The sequence below is a fragment of the Lagopus muta genome, chromosome 7, assembly GCF_023343835.1.
Source record: "Lagopus muta isolate bLagMut1 chromosome 7, bLagMut1 primary, whole genome shotgun sequence".
Taxonomy (NCBI): domain Eukaryota; kingdom Metazoa; phylum Chordata; class Aves; order Galliformes; family Phasianidae; genus Lagopus; species Lagopus muta.
In genome coordinates, this window is record NC_064439.1 from 8598124 (window position 1) to 8619786 (window position 21663).

Below are 21663 nucleotides of genomic sequence, written 5' to 3' on the forward strand. Positions count from 1 at the left end.
AAAAATCAGCTTTTATCTAATTAAATTGATTTCCCACAAAATGGGAAATGTCTATGTTAAGCAAACATTCATCTATTAACTGGAAATTACAGATCAGAACATAAGCAACACTTCACACATGCTTCCAAAACCGAGCACACATTCACAGCATTCCTCATTCTAATCACACACACAGTTAATAAAGACAGCCGACAGAAATACAGCATAACAGGTGCTTAATATTACCAAGGTCCTTCTCAGTGTATTCTGATAAAACATCCGAGAGGCTTTTATAAATAAAAAGCACTACAGTTCTATAAATCCTCACCAATATGTGCCCTATTTGCGGCGCAAAAGTTTTCACTGTGCCACACGATCAATAAAATGAAAGGTCACGCATGAAATCACATCTGGCTTGGGATCTCATTTGTTCCCATACGGTACATACACAAATTTTCCTTTAAATTAAGCTCTTCCTCCCTGAGAAGGAAATAATATTTACTTAACAGAACGGGTTCTGAATTCAACTATAAACCAATGACAGCCTTCTCATTTACTTGAAAGGGCTTTAAACGAGAGCTAATAACGTCTCCACTACCCTTAAAACCTACAGCTACACAGCCTTCCCCCAGAGCTGGAAGCACATGCCTGGAAGTTAGCAGAAGCTGACAGGAAGGGCAGAAAATAAACCCGGAGCACAGCAATGAAAATACACAGTGTCTGTACTTATGTGCGTGCATATATATTTGTGCATGGGCTTATAAGTGTGTTTAATACGTATGCAGACAAATAGTAAATGAGGTAAAACTTCACCAACTTGAGAAAAAAGACCAGCTCCTGTACTTTTATAATTGGGGATGGCTGAGGTAGCTCTCTTAAAAAGAAAAAAAACAACACACAAAACACATCTTTAACTGGGCAACTACAAAGCAGTGTGACACCATGTTCCTTGCTGAGTTACAAGCATGGCTCTCATGTGCATGTTGTTCAAAACTTGCCTTCCTCAGCCAGCAGAATTATTGCAGGCAGGGACTCCTCAGTGCATTCCACCTCAGCTTCCATCATTTCTGAGAGCACCGTGCTCACTTTTTAAGAAGGATTATTGGCATATACACATTCAGCAGCATAAACACCCCCTTTTCCAGTGAGAAAAAATTAATCTATGTATGTAAAGACATAAAAGTCATTCCCCATCCTAATCAACATTCACACCCTGGAGCTCAGCTGGAAGACAATAGCACACCCCAACTCTACTGTAACACTGCTATGTAACAGCCCTTCCAGGGAAAAGCTCACTAAAGGTTTACCTGAGTACAGCATTCACCTTTTCTTGCTTCTTCTTTATTTAAACACGTCAATATGTATTTTTATAACACATTCTTTCAAATCTGCCTCTTCAGTGTTGACCAATATGAAATACCTTCCATGAAAGCAGGGCACTCCTTTCAAACATTGTACTTTTTTAACAGCCCCCCAGCATAACAAAGCACTGAAACATGCTGTAAACAGCATCATAATATAAAGCCCAGGTTTCAGTCTTAATTGCAGTGACTGTAAAAGGAAGTTCACTCCAAACATTTGCTCTGGCATTGCTGTCACATTTATCCAACCCATTCAAGCTATGAACTCTTCCTGAAAAGTTCTTCTCATCCCATTGATGCCAGGCCACCTGCCTCTGCTATTAGTAGCACCCAGCTCAGGTGCAACTCTACAAGAAATGGATCAGCTGCTCTGCTGGTCCACTTTGTGCTGCAAGACCAGAACCTGCTGAACTCATGCCTTCCTCCTTCACAAAGGCTTTATAACTCATTACACCATGCGGTATCTCACATGAGAGCTGCTAACCTGTAGCTAAAACTTCCATTTTTCATAAATCTTCCTAAAAGAATTCTCCAACACTTATGCCCTCTAGGCAGACCCGTGATTCCACCACTATTTAAAAACACAATTACATTTTCAAATGATACACATAGATAAAAACAGATATCATCCATCACTTATTAGTCACCTTTAGAGCAGGCAACACGTTCGTTATGTTAATGTCCTTCGAGTGTTTGAAGCAACCTTCTGCATTTTAAGCGGAGGCTCTCAGTAAAAGGTGGCACTTAATAAGAAATGGCAATTACTGAGGCATGCTGCTCTCCAGAAGACTGCAGTATGAATTTTAATTTATTTCTGGCCATGTATCAGCTGGGGCTAATACAAACATTTCAGTTTAGAAGCAGTAGAAAGTACAGTAACAGCACAAACCAAAATAAGAGATGACACTAATCTTCTCTGAGTTTCAATTAAGGCCCAGCACCTTTGGATTAAAGGCTTATTTTAATGAAAAGCCTTAATTAAGCATACATGTGTATAAAATCACCTTAATGAGGTATGACAGAAATGGAAAAGAAAGCAACCTCTCTGCTTATTAGCAACTTTGAGGAACTCAGTAAAAGATTCAGGGAAGAAAAAAGAAAAGCAATACAGAAAAACTACGAGAATGCCAGACTGAGTTCAAGGATGATGAACAGTGAAGCTAAAAGAAGTACAGGAGAGAAGCATTTTTTCGTGTTTTTGTTTTAAAATTAATGCATAGTTCATGATTTTTCTATAATACAACAGATTTATTTTGCAGCTATTACAGCATTCACGCTTCAAAATAAATTTTAGACAGCACAAAAACAAGTTTGGTACTTTATTTGTTTGGTAAAATTCATTACTAAAAGTATCTTTAAAAGCATATATTATAAAATCTCCCTTTACGATATTACTGAGTCAGGTTGGGTCTCAGGCAAACTTGCAAGCTCACTTTAAAAACTGTTATTTTATCTTTCTGTCCTCAGAGACAAAGGGTGATTTCATGTAATTATAGCCACTTCAGATGTTTTTTTACATCTTCCCTTGCACTACAGAGGTATTCTCATTTCCAGATTTGAATTTAAAGTAATTACTTATAATTACAGAGACGAAATGCATCCAGTGGATTAATCACTCCATTTATATTCTGCTCAAAGGATTACTCTTAGGACAACATCGCTACTTTCTCTTGGAAAAATGTCACTTCTACAAGAAAATGATAAGAAAATGATTTTTTTTTTTTAGGTCAGTAGCGCTTGAGAAGGACTTTGAATGCTATTTAAACCCAAAAGATTGTTAAAATGGCACACCTGGATTTAAGGCAGCATCTGTGCCTGTCCTCTGCTTGGGAGATAAAGGATCTGCAAGTGAGAATGCCAAGGGAAGGAGCCAGTGAAAGCCTATGCTCATACTGTGGGCTAAAAATGCCTTTGCACTTCATCTCTCTGGGCCATAGAGGTGGACACCAGTGGTTATCACAAAGAAGGACAGTGCTTCTGGCTCAGGTTAGGTCCAAATCCTGAAAAGTCCCAGCAGGAGATGTGTCCCCTTGAGCCACCACTTCTTGCTGGGACTGAGGACAGGACACCAGGTGACAGGGGTCTTTGGTTTCATCTTTATGGATACAGCTCATCTCTTCTCTTTATATACGTTATTTTTTTAATAACTCCATAGATTTGCCAAAATTGCGAGTCACACAAAATGGCAATCGCGTTCCTTCTCTCAAAGCCACCAGTGCATAACTTCAAATGGGATAGCCTTGTTTTGGTTAACAGGAGAAAATGTGAGTCCTTCTCCTCACCCAGCAAGAGAGACAGCCACAACAACCACTCTATCCAACTTCATGGTGTTTTTCAGGCTGGAGCCACTGGTGATTGAAATTATCCTCGTTAGATCGTAGATAAACACCCTGCTGGTGCTAACACAGCACTGATGGTAGAACACTTGGCTGAAGGCTGTGCATTCCCAGCACTCCAGGTTCTCTGCTCCGCCCAGGCCTTTCGTTGCCAGGCATTTCTGGCAATGTTTCTGTTCCTACAGCCAACTGACTTTTGTAGATCTGTCTGGAGACGATCGATGGAGGATCATCGTTTTTACAGGGTATGACTGCACATCTTTGAAAGAAGGCAAAAGGGTAGGGAGAACTGTAGGAGCAGGCAGATAAACCCATTACCTGCATAAAAATAATATATTCCTGACGCTCCAAAAATAATGCCTCCTATTTATTTCCCTGGAAGATAAAACAAAGAGCAAAATATCACTGTTTGATAGAGCAAATTGTCATCTGCAAAACACTAATTTTCAGCATGGTCAGCACCACTAGCTATGCACATCTACCAGCAATGAACAAGACCCTGTATGCTACGCTCATGAAAATCTGCATGGCCATCCAGAGCTTGGCTTGTCTTTCACACTGTTGTCACCGTTGAAACCCACCATCCATCTGCCTCACTGTTCTGATGTCCACTCTTTGGTCTCCATAAACATTCAGCAAGGGTCAGTGAACGTCAATGGTTGCCATTTTTTTCCTCCTGGAGGAATTCAGTGACTCCCCTTTTCTTCGTACTCATTTCTGTCCCAGATGCCATAGCGTCCGGCTGCCCCTCTGTGCTGTCTGTCACAAAGCAAAAAAAACATAACAGAATATTGGCAGGAAGGTTCAGCCTCTGCTGCCATATCACCAACATCCACCTCTGATGCTCTGGGCCAACAAAATAAAATAGGAGGCATTACTTTCAGAGCATCTCTCATATTTAGTGTTCTGGAAAACCACGTTACCCTTGGGATTGTTTTTAATTGAAATTAAATGTGCTTGGGCACGCCAGACTTTTATAGTCCATGATGAGTTTATTGCATACAATAATTATGGACTCCATAATTAAAACTTCTATTTTATTTAATATGAACAACAAATCAAAGATATCATTTTACTTTTTGTATGTTAAAACTGGGATGTGTCAGAAGCATCAATCTCAGACTTCGTGTCACTGTAATTGTATGTTAGGCTTCAAGTAAGCGAGTTGCGTGTGGATAAAAGCCTTTGACAAGTCAAACACTTTGGCTGAGATTTCTTTTAATTTAGTATCACGTATGTCTTTATAGATCATTTGCAATAATAATTATGGAAACTTTTTTTTTTCCTTGCTAGGGCCTCGCCTCTGAACAAGAGGGGATAGCAGTTTCTGCAGTTGCTTTGCAGGATCATATAATACACAGTCATCAGCTCCAAGGTCTTTCGTTAGCAGATCCTTTTAAGTCAAGGAACATCAGGAACATTTACAGACTTGTGAACAAAGAGACGGTCAAAGCAGTGGTAGATACTGGGCTACGAAAAAAGAGCACTCACCAGAAGAATAAAGAAGATGAGGAAAAGGAGTATGTTCTTGATCCCAATCCTCCACGGCTAACCTTAGGTAAACTTCTGTGTATTCTCATTTGTGATTTTTTTGTCTTTATTTACAATAACTAACATGAAGTATCCAGTCTTTTTACTGAATAAGGCAATTCAGTGCTAAACAGCATAAGTTCTTATTTTTAAATTTGTCATTATCTGATCATTTAGGCTGCCATGTGAATGATCATTTAAGCAGTGGAATTGTCATCAGTGGCTTGAATACAGCTTTAGAAATGTATTAAGACTTATGCTTCTTATGACAGTCAATGTAAAAAAGAAAACAAAAAACAAAAAACTGAGAGCAACTTGAGGAAGAATTCGTCATTAAAGGGCAGGAAGTCTTTTCCACCATTTTAATATGCTTTGCATATTGACTATGGTAACTTTCATTACCTTATATTCGCATCTTAAGCTAGAATACTGTGTTTATTTTGGAGATTGCAGTATGAATAAGATGATTTTTATGTGTTTTTGAAATGGTTTCTTTTATTCCTTATTCAATAAAAAGACACTTGTGCTGTGTTAAATGTATTCTGTTAATATATACCCACCTTTACTCAAAGTTAAAAAGGTTTGTTTTTACTATGGTCCTGGGGCTAAATCCAGGAAGAATTAACACCTGTAGCTAAATACCTTTTTCAAATTTAGAAACAAACATGCAACAAGATAAAAGTCACAGATGTGAGGGCTTGGAATGATGCCTGGTGAGAAAACTCACTTTTAAATAGTATTATAATAACGCAGTTGTACAGCAGTGACAGATAATACTGCTTTAAAAAAAAAAACACACAGAAATCCATGAAGCGTCTCAGCAGAGCAGGGCTCCAAATGTGCTTCCTAGCAATCAGTTTCCATTCTTTGCTTCCCTTTAAGTGTTTCTACGGTATTCTTGCCTTGATCATCTCTCCTCCATCCTTTTGATTGTCTTCATTAGTCTTTTCTTAGAGTCTTGCGGCTCCACAATTTACAGTTTTAAACGTCATGAATTTCATCATCATTAATAATTGTTTTATTTATTCTTTTTTTTATAAAAACGCCCTGGGGCCTCTCTGAAGATCATGTTGCCTTTGCTGGAGGAGCTGTCACAGTAGTCCAAGCTCTAAAGAGAACCATGTAAATCAATGAGGCTCCATACAAGCACAGGCATCTGCCTTTTGGAATCAGAGTGAGGTTGAGAGGGTAACTTAAGATAATACACAATAAGTGAGTGTAGCAAGCGTTTGGACAAAAGTAGTAAGACAAGGTGATTATTAGTATGTTTGCTTGGTTGTACTTCTAAAGATGGGAGGGTTTTTTTCTTTGGTTCCGTTTGAAGAGGAATTTGAAAGAGGAGAGGATTCCGGGGGCAAAGCCAGCAGAGAGCTACTGGGGTTAACGCAAATGCAAATAATGAGTGATTCTGGAAGCTAAAGGTTGTGGTGAAAAAATGCAGACCAAGTGTGAGCATGTTCTCTGCAACTATAAGGCGAAGTATTTTCTCCTTAAATCCCAGCACTGACTGAGAGATCCCATATGAATGTTTGTGCAACTGATTCCAAAGAATGTGCTGAAAGATTTTAAGAAGTCATTGCCATTGTGTCTGTGTTGGCTTATTAGTATTTTCACCTGTAATCTCTCATTAATGTGTAATGCTTGTGTCAGACTTTCTCTTTTTAAGAACTCTGTGTTTTAAACCTTTAAGTTGTGAAGCGACTTTGAAAATGTAATTTAATGCGTTTTTTCCTTCTTGAGTTTGTAGGCAATCAAACAACCTCCGAGGGTTCGGTCATTAAATTTTTCTCAACGGGGGCTTGCGTCCTAAAAGCTAATTATAAGGGCTTAGAGGTTATTGTATGTAATTACTTTGCTAATGTTCGTTTTAGGATAAATAGCTCGGTTGTAAAGTGAGTGTGTCAGTAAGCAGGTTGGGCTCCTGAACAGTGCATAAGGATGAAAACTCTTGGATCTCTTGAGCTGTGATAAATGTAGGCTTTCGTTACTTATATTTATTCCAAGTGCTGCTTCAAAAATATCTTCACAGAGCCTTTTACATCAATCACATATCACTTCTTCTGTGTCCTGCTGCCAGTTTTCCTTCATCAACTGTGTTGTGTAATAGCTTTCTTTCTAAACACCTGTGTAACCTGTCCCTCACAAATATCCCATCTGGTTTATATTATTTAGAAGTTAAGTTTTGCCTCCAATTCCTATTTGGCAACTTCAATCATCTTTTTGTGGAAGTTTTTAATAAGCTTTCTTTAATTTTTTTATTTTTTTTTTCACTCCGGGCATGTACAAAGGGCTTCCCCAGTGCCATCCCATTGTCTTCCCTAAAACAGTTTTTGACCACAGTGATTAGAAGAAAATAAAGGGAAGGCATTTTTATTCTGTAATGCTGTCTTCCACTGTGACTGGTTTGCAGTGTATCCAGATTCTATCATTGTAAAGACTATCCACATTTGTCTATTGGACCATCCAGATGGGATTCTCTTTTCATACTCATCCACTGATACTCTTAGATGCTATTGTCAAGTGAAACTTGATTTTTGTTTTTAGTAAATATAAGATATGAAATCAGTTTTGTTGGGTGTCTTTGAAGGATGTTCTCTGCTATGAGGACGCTTTATGCCAAGAGTTTGGTTGGATCTGCTCTGTGGTACAAGTAAAAGAGTTGGCCCTTTCCCACTTATAACTCAGCATCATTGATTTACATTCTAACTATTTAATATACCTCTTCTTGTCTGATTTTAGCAAATATAATGGATGCCCCCTCATGGACTCATGTTTTAGGTTATTGCACATACCTCAGGCATTTCTCCACTATCTTCATTCAGCCCATAGAGTTTTCCTCTGCTTTTCAAAACAGCATAGGTCTATTCTTGACTGTACCAACTAGCATTTTTCTTTTACTGATCCTGGCCTATATCCCGTAAGTGGGGGAAATATTGTATTTTCACAAATTCCTTCTCTGAGAAGACAGATTTATCATGGACATTCAGCGTGATACTTCACAGTTATCATCTGAGACTGCCTAGCTGAGCATTCACAATGCCCCTGCAACTGGTGTCCTGTGACCATCTCTTTTGTTTCTTTTTGCTCCTTCTATTTTATCCATCACAGTCTCATGTTACATTTTTACATCAGCACATTTTACATCAGTTTTTTTTATTATACCGCTTTATTCATTTTTCTTTGTTTCAAGAATGCAGAAATGTAAAGTTAAATAAACCTTTACGAACATGTTCTAACAGATTCTGTTTGTACTGACACTTTGAAATTGTGTTACTGTGCATTGTTACTTTGCATAGTTAATAATCCCCATCTTAATAGCTGTGAATAGGTATCACATTCATATTACTTGGCAAATAGAAGCTTACATTAAAAAATCCCTATATAAATCTTGTATCTAAAAGAAGTTCTGGAAATTAGTAAACAGCTAGCCATTATTAGGAAGTATGTTGCCAGCCAGTGGTTTGTGAGATGATAAATTTGTATGAAGCATTTGTACACATTATTTTTAAATAAATGTATGATCAATGAACTTTGCAAGGAAAACATCCATTATCTGCATCTGCCAGTGGATTTTATCCGGTGATTTGTTGTTCTTACTGTTTGCAGCTCAGAAATTAGGACTAGTTGAGCCCCCTTCCCTTCCGCTAACTGCTGAAGAATGGGCAAAAATAAAGCAGAGATCCATACAGCATGGAGATTCCATCCAGCCCTGTGCAATATGCAGGGAAGAGTTTGCACTTCAGCCTCAGGTACGTGTGTAACCGTGGACTACACCATTGTATTTAACTAAGATTTTCCAGAGTTACTCCTAAATGTCACTAGCTGGAGGTACAGAAGAAAGAATTGAGAGGTTCAATTTTAAGATGCCATTTAGTATTCAGCAGCTTTTAGTATTAAGTATTTAGTATTAAGCAGTATATTGCAATGTTGGTCAACTCTGGTGTACTTTGCAAGTGGGATGGTAGAGAATGGTTGGTAATGTTTGTTCACTGGTGCGATTATGACAGTAGTGGAAAAGGTAATCAGCATTTTTGCTATATTTTTTCAAAGCAATTATAGGCTATATTTTGCTCCATTTAAACTCCCATTAGATATGAACTTTGGCTCTGTTAATCAAAATTATAAATACGCATTAATTCATCAATGTAAGTTATATTTTGTTTTCTCACAAGTTTTATTACTTTGTAGTTTAATTCAGCAGTTATTTCCACTTGGAAAATGGAAGTGGGTGTGCTCTTAATACTATTCAGTCTCTTAGTTACGTGAGCATTTCTTCAGGTAACATTTTACCTTGGTGTCTTTATTCAATGCCACGCATGTAGCGTGAGCACATCCATCGTGCTTTATTAGATCCTCTCATGTATCATCTTGAAAATGTGAAGCAAAAGGGGTGAGTGACTGAGGAGGAGTGCTGCTCTCACAAACCCTAAGTGGAAGGGTTTTGCTTCCATCTACGTGAACATTAACTGTAGGTGTACAGTTGTCCAAAGACAGGTGGGATAGATCTGGCAAAAGACCATTCTACCCTAGAAGTCTAAAGCTGGACGAGAGAGAGCAAAAGACAGCAGTAATTAAGAAGGTTACTTTAGATTTGGCACAAAAAGGGAAATGCCTCTGGAATTCTTTTTTTGTCCTCGGAATTTCTGTTAGCTTTCCTCCCTCAAGGGAAAAAAAGCCACTGTATCTGAAAGCTTTCCCTTCAGCTGGCCGCTAGCCATTAATCCTTTTGTGTTTGCCTGCTCAATAGTGCAAACTACTTGTTCTGGTTTCCACTCCTTCCCCAATTTTCCCTTCCTCTAAGAGCCAACTGCTGTTTTTGTCCAACTCTATCTTTTGTGAGGATGGAGATCATCAGCATTTGGTGGGAACTTAGGTCAGATAAAGGTGAAGTTTTCTTGTAGCCCGCAAACATGCTTTCCCTTTTCTTGTTGTTTTTTCATCTTTTTGTGTATTTTGGTGTGTTTTTTTTTAATGTATGAAATGCTGCATTTGATTTATATCACTTCTTGAACTTTTATGTTTTTATGGGGAAGGGGGGGGGAAAATCACCTTTCATTTTAAATACTTGTTCTAGAATGTTTTGCTCTAGTTAAGAGCAGTTGGCATCTCTCACTTTCTGCCACTCCATGTATTGTTAACACCGAATTCACATACTGGTTTAAGCTGTAATTTATTAAGTAATTCCTACAGAAGACTGATGTTATTTTTACCAGAAATAATGCACTAGTCACCAGAAGAAAGTGATGAGCTTTCAGGCAGTCAGGATTTTCCTTGTTGTCAATATTTTTTTACTCTTCAGCTTTCAGAATGGATTAAAGATAGTTTTCTCTGGTTTTTTTTCTTTGTAAAACAGGTGTTGCTTTCATGTTCCCATGTATTCCATAAAGTGAGTATGTTTTTATTTAACAATCCAGGCATACAGTATGTGTTTTAAGTTACTTAAGTTAATATCTCAGTGAATTCATGTAACCATCTTGAAAAGGAACTTTAATTCCAGATTCTTAAGATAAGAAGTATAATTTAAAGCTATTGAATGATGAGGTTCTTTATCCCATTGTATTGTCTTTTTAAAACTTTATGGGAAAACATCATTTGTAACTGAGTTACATACACAAAACAAGAACAGCCTAACACACAAAAAAATCATGAGAATATACATTGATTTACAATATTTTTAGCATTTCCCTTATAAAAATATACATTTTGTATGGTGTTCATGGCTTGCCGAATAAACATTTTTTACATTCTGTAATCTAACCACTTTCATTCTTCCCAGTGATATCAAATACGTAGTAGATAATTGCCATGATTTTTTCAGGCATGTCTGAAAGCCTTTGAAAAATTTACGGGCAAAAAGTCCTGTCCTATGTGCAGGAAAAAGCAGTACCAGACCAGAGTGATACATGACGGGGCCCGCTTGTATAAAATAAAGTGTGCAGTCAGGTAAGAGGAGCCATCACTGGGCAATATTTATTTCAAAATAATATTCTGAATTAAAACTTTAATGAGAAACTGAACAGAAAAACTGAACAGTCAAATAAAGTAAATTTGAGCTTCCTCCTGAGCAATCTTGTTTCTTACAGAATTCAAGCCTCCTGGAGGGGATACGTTGTTAGAAAATGGTATAAAAACTTGAGAAAAACAGTGCCTCCTAAAGACAGCAAACTAAGGAAACAGTTTTTTGAGGAAAAGGTATGTTTCATTTGCTTCTTTGGTCCATTCTTTGATCTGATTCAGCTCCCTTAAGTCTAAACTCTTGAGTGTCAGCTCTGTACCCTTTCATTTATTCCTTGTCACTCGTATCAAGCAAGCAGCATTGGAGACACTCTGTTAGTCTCCTCATCCCACCCTATTTTCGGTGTAAAAGTAGGGAAAATAATTTAGATTCTTAAGGCCTAACTTAATATGTAGTATACTATATGTTGTTCCGTATGTATAGCAAGGCTTTTTGTGAGACTCTGTATTTCTTTCCTCTTTGTGATTAGGCACAGTAATCTGTTTTCTATGAGGGGCCATGGTTTAGTAAGAGAAGAAATCAATTAATCCATAAACAATCATCACTTCTTTGCATTGTCATTGTTTCTTCACATGGCACTGAACTGGGTGGCTCCATTCTGTGGATTTGCTCTTCTCCAGCTTCTGCTCTAACCCGACTCAGGCTGATGATGGGGAGTCCTTCAGCACTGGAGGTGGATTTGATGGAGGGTGCTTCAACGTTTATGTTTGGAAGAAGTGACTAAATACTTCAGTATACTGTGACTGTCCACAAGTATCATGATAACAGTCAACAGAAACAGATTTTTCTGCATGGATGACTTTGGAAACAAAGTCTGCCTCTTCCCCAACAAGGCTGCCCACTTTTGGTGGGCTCAGAATACCAGCCTTAGTTACATACCTTGTCTCAGTAAAGGGAAGCTGAAGAACATTTCTAAATATGCTGAATGTTCCAGCTGAGCATCACTTGTTAAAATTTCAGCTGAGTACAGATGTGTACAGTAGATGTCATTGAACTACCCACAGAGTGTTAGCTTATAGAGCCCCTATCTGAGAGAACTTCTTTTTAGGGGTAAACAAACTGATAAAACTGCTTACATTTCATCAGATGATTGTAAACCATAGGATAATCTTTAACATAAATTTCATGTATCATTCACAGCATTGGGAAATCATTCTCATACATGGTATTTCAGGATTTGTAGGGAACAAAATGGGTGCTACTTTTTCACTTTCACTTAAGAATAAATGTATAAAGTTGTCACACATGGATTCATAGAATCATAGAATCACAGAATGGCCTGGGTTGAAAAGGACCACAATGATCATCCATTTTCAACCCCCTGCTATGTGCAGGGTCACCAACCAGCAGACCAGGCTGCCCAGAGCCACATCCAGCCTGGCCTTGAAAGCCTCCAGGGATGGGGCATCCACAACATCCATTTAAACCTGGATTAGCTAGGTTTAAATGAATTTGGTGCCAATTATGATTAAAGGATATATGACAGATGACAGATGAGTTTTCCTGGAGTTAACTCTTACACATTTAAGTGCTGGTCAAAGAAAACAATGAAGAAATTTTCCACGAGAATCCATCCATTTCCAGATGTTAAAAAGCTTTTCTAAAATAAATTTTGCCTCAAAAAAATTGTGGCGCTTTTAAAATGTCACTTCCTAAATGTTAGCATAATCAAACAGCACCTCAAGTGGAAAAAAAAAGTCAATTTTTTAATAATCCTGCCTCTTCTGGAAGAATCACAAAGGTTAAATGCCAAGTTTCCCGCTCTTAGATAAATATCACAAAATAAAAAATGAAGTCTGAAATATTAGCACTTATTTTAGTGTGATATTACTTATTACACCTATGATTAAAATTTCTAATATCTCAGATCAAAGGAGATACAAAAGGTCAGAAACCAAAGCGTGCTACTTTTTAGCACTACTGCACACAGAAACAGGGCGTTGCTTCAGCATATGAGGTAGCAAATTTCTTTGATCCTATCCATAAATGTCACTTGTGCACGTCATTTAATTGAGGCATAGCCTTTTATTGGTGCAATTAAATCTTTTCAAACGCATTACATTATCTCCAGCTTTGCTAAATGTGTTGACCGTTGTTTAGTAAGCTGGGTAAGTCACTGTGAGATGGGGTGGCTGACTTTAGGTTCACTCTCCCCCTCTATGTGATTTCTCCCAACGATTTTAATTTAAATCTCACCAAACAGTATAATGGTCCTAAAATTTGTTTAGTCGTTTGACTTCCTTTATCACATGGAGATGGTAAACATTCTGTTGCTAACTTGAAGTGGCTCCAAGCAGCCAAACGAGGAGGATATTAAACCAGTAAAAGCTTATCAACTGATTCATTGATATGCTGTAAATTCCAGCCTTTTCATTTTACTTTTGAGGGTTGCCATAAGTCAACACATTAGTAAGCAATTTGCTGACACTGGATCACTTTAAAAGGCTTCCCTGTGGACAAAGTTCATGCCGGTGCTTTGTTTCACCGTTTTGTTTTATCATAGCCTTGTGCTGCCCTGCAGATGACTGAAGCAAAACTGAAGAGTTTTGCATACCAACAGAGTATTTCAAATCCTCTGCTTATGTTTTGCTATTCATGTTTTAAGAAGTTACAGACGAAGTAGAGGTATGGCATTTTCAGAAATAAATTGTTAGTTTCAGATCTGGAAAAAGAAATGACTGGGTGTTACACAGCAGGATTTAATGTTTAAATCCTAGAACATATTAACATAAGGTTAACAAATGATACAAAGTGCTCATAACTTTCTTTTTATTTTGATAGTATAGATTTGCCAGTTAACATAAATTTGGGGTTATATTTTAGCTAGAATTTCTTCTTTCTCAACCCTAGGCTTAATTTGCTGATCCATGGGATATGGGTTGGGTCAGGCCATGCTGCAGGAAATACAGGAGCAGCTCAAAGCAGATAGTGTCTTAGCAGCAGGGAACGTAATAGAATGCAGTCCTCTTAGGCAGGAAAAGAATTTTCCTCTCTCTTCTTTACAGTGTCTGTGCAAAGGAGCTCATGAGGGGACTCTCAGGATCACTCAGTGAAATGGGGTAGAGAGGCACAAGTGCACACTAAGGGCAGAAGTGGAGCTTCTCCCTGCTGAGGGAAAAGGAACAAACAGCACAGCACAGGAAGAAAGGGGACACGACTCACTTTAATGCAGCTCCAGCCGCTTTCTCTGCCTCCTGCTTTCAGCTCTCGTTGGTTAATTTCACTCAGCAGTCGATCTAATCATCCCACAGTGCACAGAGACAGGCTGCGTCCTGGAACTGACTGCATGCTGATTGCGCTGCTCTCAGATTCACAGAAATAGACACTGGATCAGGGATGAGTTAAAATGTAGCTGTTTTTCCCCAAGTTTTGGGTCCTGAGAGGCTCACAGAGAAAGTTAAAGCATCTTCGCGGCTGCTTTAGCTTTCAGTTACATTGCCCTGGCTTTGCTTTCTTACAAAACAGTTCAGGTCTGTTCGTGTTTGATGCTGACATAAATGAGGATCGAGCATAAATCAGGATATAAAGTATTTTCATCTCGATCAACTTTGACTCGATGCAGACCAGAAACTGGGAATTATGTAAGGTTCAGGTGGAATCTTAGGCCAGGTTGGATGGGGCCCTGGGTAGCCTGTGCTAGTATTAGATATGGAGGTTGGCGGGGGAGGGAGGTTGGAGTTTGGTGATCCCTTCCAACCCAAGTCATTCTATGATTCTATGATCTTATCCTATACCTTCTGAAGTCTGGCTTTAAAAAGAAGTCAGAGCAGTTAATGTTACCATGTGGAGCAGGTCCGGTTTTAGAACTTAGGTGACAGCAGTTCAGATTAACCAGTGACATTCCTAGTAATCTTCACTGAATATAGATTTACAACAAACCATTAAAGATATACCAATATGCTGCACTTTAATCAGCTTATTTTGTGTCTCAGTTATCATTTGGGATTGTTTGGAAACCCCATAGTGTAAATACTGGAGGAGTGCAGTGGGATTTTTGTTTGTTTCCTCCTGCACACATACCACTAAAAATCACTGTTTGCATGAGATAGAATTGGAATTTTTTTCTTTCTCGTCAGTGAGCAATCATAGAGGAAGCACAAGAACATCCATCCAATCTTTGCCAGATATAAAACCTGTACTACAAAGTACAGGAAGTTCTGTACTTTGCTGCTTTTCAAATCATGTTGTGATTTAAATACACTCCTCAGGATTTTGTTTTTAGCTGGCTACACCAAGTTAGCACATCAGCATTACTTTGCACTAGTAACTAAAGCTGAGTGGTGCTAACATGCAGATACATCTTTTCAACATACTGTTGCGCCTGAGATCATTTTTGAACACAATAAGACATAATAGGTCTTAGCTATCAGTGGATCAAACTATTAAAAGAATAAAACATCATCAAGAACCAACTGACTTCTCTCGTGTTATGGATTTCAGTATTTCTTGTCTGCCTTTTTCTAATGTTTGTCCTCTTCAAGTCTCTACAACTACAGCTTTCAGTGGAAAGCATTCTCATACTTGCACATTACATGAATGTGTATATATATATTTTTTTTAGAAAACATCAACTGCTACTGTGAGGTTTTTCGTAGTTTTTGAAGAAAATGGGAAACTGAAAGTTTGAAAACTAAATGCTAAGCAAGCTTTTCAGATACTTCTGTGGTCGGTCCATTTGTGTTGGCAGTTTGTTGGTTGGGTTTTTTTTGTTGCTTGGATTTTTCTCTTTTGTTATTATTTGTGTAGCCATTGGATTTGGCTTCTTGCTTCTATCAGATCTAAAAGAGTTCACTTTGAATACTCCATCATAAGCTATGAAGGTCACTTTCAGCAGTTATAAGGGGAGCACATGTCTTGGTGTGAAAAACTGCCCAAAACTGAAGTGAAACAGTAAGAAGGTATTCAGGTACTGACCTAACAGCTGCTATTTTCCCACCCCTCACTTCCCATCCCCTCCTCCCTGAAAAACAGCTGTTTTCCAATTAAGTTTTCAATCTAACAGCAATCCATTTTCTTTTCAGGTTCAACAGATTAGCAGTCGGCTCCTGAGTTCTTATGACATAAACCTGGATGATTTTCTTTACAAGATAGATTCTTCTATAGCTGCATGTCGGGATGCATTTCAGCAGCTGGAAGGAAAAGAAATACTCCTCAGTGAAAATGACTGGGAGAGGATCCAGATGCAGGTTGGCTGGCTTTTTTTCTTTGTTTGTTTAAGAACTCCAAACTTACCAGCTTTTACACTCTTTAAAGGCATGGCAGTCTTCAGCACAACTGAGATTTTTGGGGAGGACAGGGGAATTCAGTTTTTTAATATAACCTATTCTAAATCAGGAACATTTAACAAGCTTTTATACTTCAGAAGTCTCGTTTTACTTCAGCAGCATCTCTCCTCTTTTCAATTAAAGAGCCCAAGGAGACTGAAGACACTATTGAGAGTGAAAATGCTGTTCATTTGTCAAAAATACACCAGTCATAAAGTTTGAATGCTTTAATTAGTAATTTTATTGATATATTTACATTGCTTCACTACTGTAGAGGTTTATCTGTCGTTGTCTTTACTTAGGCATTTCGGCAGGAGATAGCTGACTGTCCTATCTGTATCACGCCACTCAGCCCTCCTGCTCACCCTGCCTGTGTTTTTTCTGGTACCAGCAATCCGTTCTCCCGACAGACCGTTCTGCTTTCTTGTTCACATTTGTTTCACCATTCCTGTCTTGAAGCGTTTGAAGAGTTTTCCTTGGGAGTGCAACCTATTTGCCCTTTGTGCCGCTCATATTATCAAAAGAAGGTCCTCAAGTGTTGACACCCACAGCTCAGTGAAGTACCTCCCAGCAGAGCACGGCTGACAATGCACATGCATGTTTCTAACTTGGGAACCTCTTAAGATCCAGATCTTTTAAGTAATTTTTTTTTAAATGTACCATGGCATTCACCTTGTCTTTGGAGAAATAAAAGTTGAGTGCTGTTGCTCTACTTTAACAGTCAGTTTCACCTTTCTCGGCATTTTTTGTCTCCATCCCTCTGGCACTTTCAACTTCCCTCATTTTCATCTCTCTCTCCCAGCGATGAGGCACAGTGCATTTAGGCATTGTGTTCCTTCAGCAGAACCCCCATTATCCTTTACCATTCTGGTTTTATGCCTGATACGTGGTAGCACAGGCTCCCATTCACAAGAAAACCACTACGGTCACTGGGGTCACTGCAAGAAACACATTTTCCTTCAGCCAAGCTTGCCAACCAGAACCCCAGCTCCTGCTTCTGCTTGAACAACTGTGACCAATCCCAGTTCGCTGTTTGCAAATAAGAAATGACCCTCAAAGCCCAAGGATCACTTCAGAACTTCTTAGAACTAAGGAACCAGTAAGTACTCATCTATTTTAGCAGGAATAAAAATATGGTTATGAATTTTCAGCTGTACGTTGCTGAAACCAATTCAGGTCACCACGTGTAACTTGCAAGTCTAAGCACAAAGACCATTCCACAGAAGCGAATCATAAAAGTAACAAGAAAGATCATTTTGCACAAAAAGGCAATGAATGGCTGATTAACTATTCAAATGGAGAGCTTTCAAATAACGCTGACAAGATCAGATTGTGTCAAGCATCAAGTGAGGCAGACATCACATGCATTTAAAGACTTGAGCTAGAATAGATCAATATCCTGCTAGGAGTTCCTTAGGTAAGAGGTTTCTACAGAGGACAGCATCAAACTGCTGAGAGAACTAGGGAAGTCACTTGTTGAATAGAAGACAAAGGGAAATACAGTCTTTGAACCTTGGAAATGCTCACACAAGCAGAAGAGTTGTCTTGCTTACTGTGGACACCTGAGAACCAAATTAAAGCTTTGCAAGGCTTTGCAAAGCTTGCAAACGTTGCAAGGACCTCTTACACTTCATATTTAGGGAATCTTGGACAATTAAACAACAATATATTGTCAGAAGTCACAGATATTCCTGGTATTTAACCTGCATCTTAGGGACTAACATAGGTATTTTTGATCCTGTGCAGTCGAATGGCTCAGGTGTCTGCAGGTCCTTTCCAAATGTACAATTCTTGGACTTCTTTTAAAGAAAACACTGCAGTCTCCAGTGAGAGTTTCAAAGAGTTTAAGAACCGTCACATTATTAAAGAAATTAAGAATTGCACTTCAGTCGTACTGTTAACATCACACAATCTGGATACTTTTCCATGAACAATCCTCACTTCCTTGGAGTGCTGGAATTCATCACATCCTTGTTTTAAGAGCAGGGCTGTCATTCCTCTGAGTGTACACGATATGTGGTATGTGATGGAGATTCATGTAATTTTTTGTAAGAGAATCCCCAAAATACATTAAATGCAGGAGGGATGGAAGGGAATGCAGCTACTCACACCAACTACTCACAGAACCATTCAGAATGCTTGGGATGCCACAGATCTTTCTCATGGCTTTAAATAATAGAATCAAAACCCCATTATGAATCACACTTTATTGAAAACACAGTAAAAAAGAAAAAAAAAAAAAAAAGCTTCTTCCTACAAAACACTGGAGGTAACATTTCAAACAATGGGGAAAAAACTACAACCATGGCTTTTCACACCAAAAAAAGTCAACCTGACCAAGGCAGCAAGAATTATTTTCATCAAGTTTTGTAACACAGCAAAGTAACCACAACTGAGAACACTGCAAAACATATTTCTGGTTGACCTAAGATACTCTAAGAAGGGTTTGGTGGGGAGAAGGTATTCATACAGAATATCGTTCTGTTTGCATTAGCAAGGAGAGTGTTATTTTTCAGCAGTTTTACCTTGGTCCAACATACCACCATGTGAGAAAAGCTGTTGCTTAAGACTACAGACTCAACAAAGCTCTAAGCACAAACTGAACCAACAAAGTACAACTAAATCCATTCAACATCACTCAGGTTTGCATACAGTTAAGATTGTGCAATTTTTTCCATTTAGAAAAACTAAGACCAATCTAAATGAGTAACACTACAGGGAAAAAACTGGCAGTGCCTGAGGAGAAGTACCTGCTGCCATTCTTACAGTGACAGCAGTAGCAACATCAACACGAACACTCATTCAGTGCTGTAACTCTTATGGACACACCAGCAGAGGCCACCTGAAGGAGGCCAGGTGTGATGGATGGCCAGCAGCACCGTGGTGCTCTCGTCTCCTCAGTGGGGATTTTAGAGACAGTGCATTTCAGAGTAATGCACGTTTTTTATCTAGGTAATGTAGGATTTGGTTCTCAGCCCAAGGAAGTAAAGGACACCTACCCTCCTTTTGTGTACATGTACTTTTTGTGCATGTTAAGATTTCAGATTCTTGACCCAAATGCATCCATTTTCTGTCCGCTTATTTTAAAGCAACAGGACTCAGTCCAAATTAGACAAAAGTACTTTGAAGTCCACATCTTAAAAAAAAAATAAAAATGAAGAGGCTCCAATTTGTTCTGTAAAACACTATAAAGTCAGGGTGGAAACAGCCACAATGATTTTGTGAAACCAAGTGTTTTGGCCCAGGTTGAGAAAACCCATGGCTGGGGGGAAAACATGCCATACATCAGCTCATTTCCTCCTTCGGCATTTAAACACAACCATTACATTCCCAGCACAGGAACTGCCATCATGCTGCATTTCTTCATGGTCATTTCACATGGAGGTCTGCAATGTTCATACGTCGGCTCCTTCACAAGAACAGAACATCCTTCTGCGTGATCTCAGGTACAAGGAAGTTGCTTCTTGCACTGAAAAGCAGGTAGATGGCCTTCACATTACTGGAAGCCAAAAGCATGACTAAAGGATTTCCATCTCACTCCAAATTCAGATCTCTTGGTAATTTCTTAGAGCAGCCACACTCTAATGACAGGACTGTTTTAATGGAACCCAGTAGCAGAAAACAGATGAAGTGCAAATGAATGAATAAATACTAAACCGTTCGTGACTGAAGAACATCATCACTGCATCTCCAGTGGTGCTCATAAGTGGACTTGAAAAGATGTCAATAACCAATAATTAAGGCCAAGTGTAGCACAGTTTCATCAGCCCTTGAACGTCATCAACTGAATTTAAAATAAGGATTTTTTCTGATGTTCAATTCTAAAGATCAACTAGGAGAAGGATGGAAGAGAAAGAAGACGGTCAGCATAGAGGTGAGCTACAGCCTTCTCCCCAACATTTCTGCTCCAGTTTCCTAAAACTGTTGTGCACAGTGGGGATTCTGAAAGTTACATTCAGTCCTAATTTCACACAAGATGCAAACTCCTTCCCATGGTTTTGACTACAGACTCTGAGAACATCAATCACAAGTGATCAAAAAATACAGCAACTAGAACTGTGTAGCAGATGGACAACCCATGGGCCAAGCTCCTCATGCCTCAAAGAAAGGAGGAGCATCACAGGTTCTTCGGGCAGTGCTAGAGACTTCATCTGAATGAAGGGCACTGGGCAAGGCAGGAAGAGGTGGCAGAGGTTATTGCCAGCTGCAGACATCACCTGCACACCAGGTTGGTCTGGAATCCACATCAAAGCAGCTGTCAGCTTCGATTGCTCTCTTGATGAGATCAAAAGCAGAATTTTTTTAACATTCAAATGCTAATAATGCAACTAGAACAGACTGCGAGTTAACCAACAGCAGTACATTTAAGAGCACAAGATACTAGGTCCTGAAAGGTACAGGTGAGAAGAGTCAGGTATATTTGCATCCTTAGACAACCTTTAACGTTATTTCAAGTCAGCACTAAAATGAAAAAATACCAACAGGAAGGGCATGGGGACCTTACAGCCTTAGTTGAAGCATTTAAAGGTTCACAGATCATACAGACTTTCTGATCAAACAAAACAAAATTTATTTCTTCTTAAAGAGGTTATAAAATTGGCTGTAGTGAGTTGTCCCCACTGAAATGACTTTACCTACATAAAGAATTAATTTAAAAATCAGAGTATGCACAAAATAGTAGGATCTAGCTGCACTCCTGCACTTGGCATTCCCAGTTATACACACTGCTTAAATACAGAACAGATAACACTCAACTACTGTGCACTGCCTGAGCCCACCAACATTCTGAAAGAGGAGGAAAAGAATGGAGAAATTAGGCCAACCTTAACAAATTCACAGAAAGTTGGATGGATGGGATTGCTCTTTGCTTTTTACCTTCTTCCTGTACATTAGAGGGTAAATTCGTTGCAAAAAGGGCCAGCTTGTCCTTCCTATGCAGCAGTGACCCAGATGAGCTGCTGTAGACATGGGTGAGGAACAGGAGGGACTGCTGCAGCCCTCTCACAGCTGCTGCTCCTGGTGGCACACACGTCAGTCACATGGAGGAGAACACGTCCAACTGCAGCACTGTGTGCATCCGTCCCACTCAGCACAGGGCTGCACGAGGTCCTGCCCACACACGCAGCTGCCCCCCGCGTGTCACCCAAGGTGGTACTTTGGAACCAGACAAGGAGAGC

At 39.0% G+C, this 21663-nt stretch overlaps 1 protein-coding gene across 1 annotated transcript; it reads left to right on the top strand.

Annotated features, from left to right (window-relative positions):
* Positions 1-3897: 3897 nt before the first annotated feature.
* RNF32 (ring finger protein 32) lies at positions 3898-18747 on the top strand. Its single transcript, XM_048950616.1, has 8 exons — positions 3898-3921; positions 4970-5234; positions 8813-8955; positions 10560-10592; positions 11025-11149; positions 11290-11398; positions 16244-16408; positions 16789-18747. The coding sequence occupies exons 1-8, from the start codon at positions 3898-3900 to the stop codon at positions 17026-17028; spliced, it is 1104 nt and encodes a 367-aa protein (XP_048806573.1). The 3' UTR covers positions 17029-18747.
* The last annotated feature ends 2916 nt before the right edge of the window (positions 18748-21663 follow it).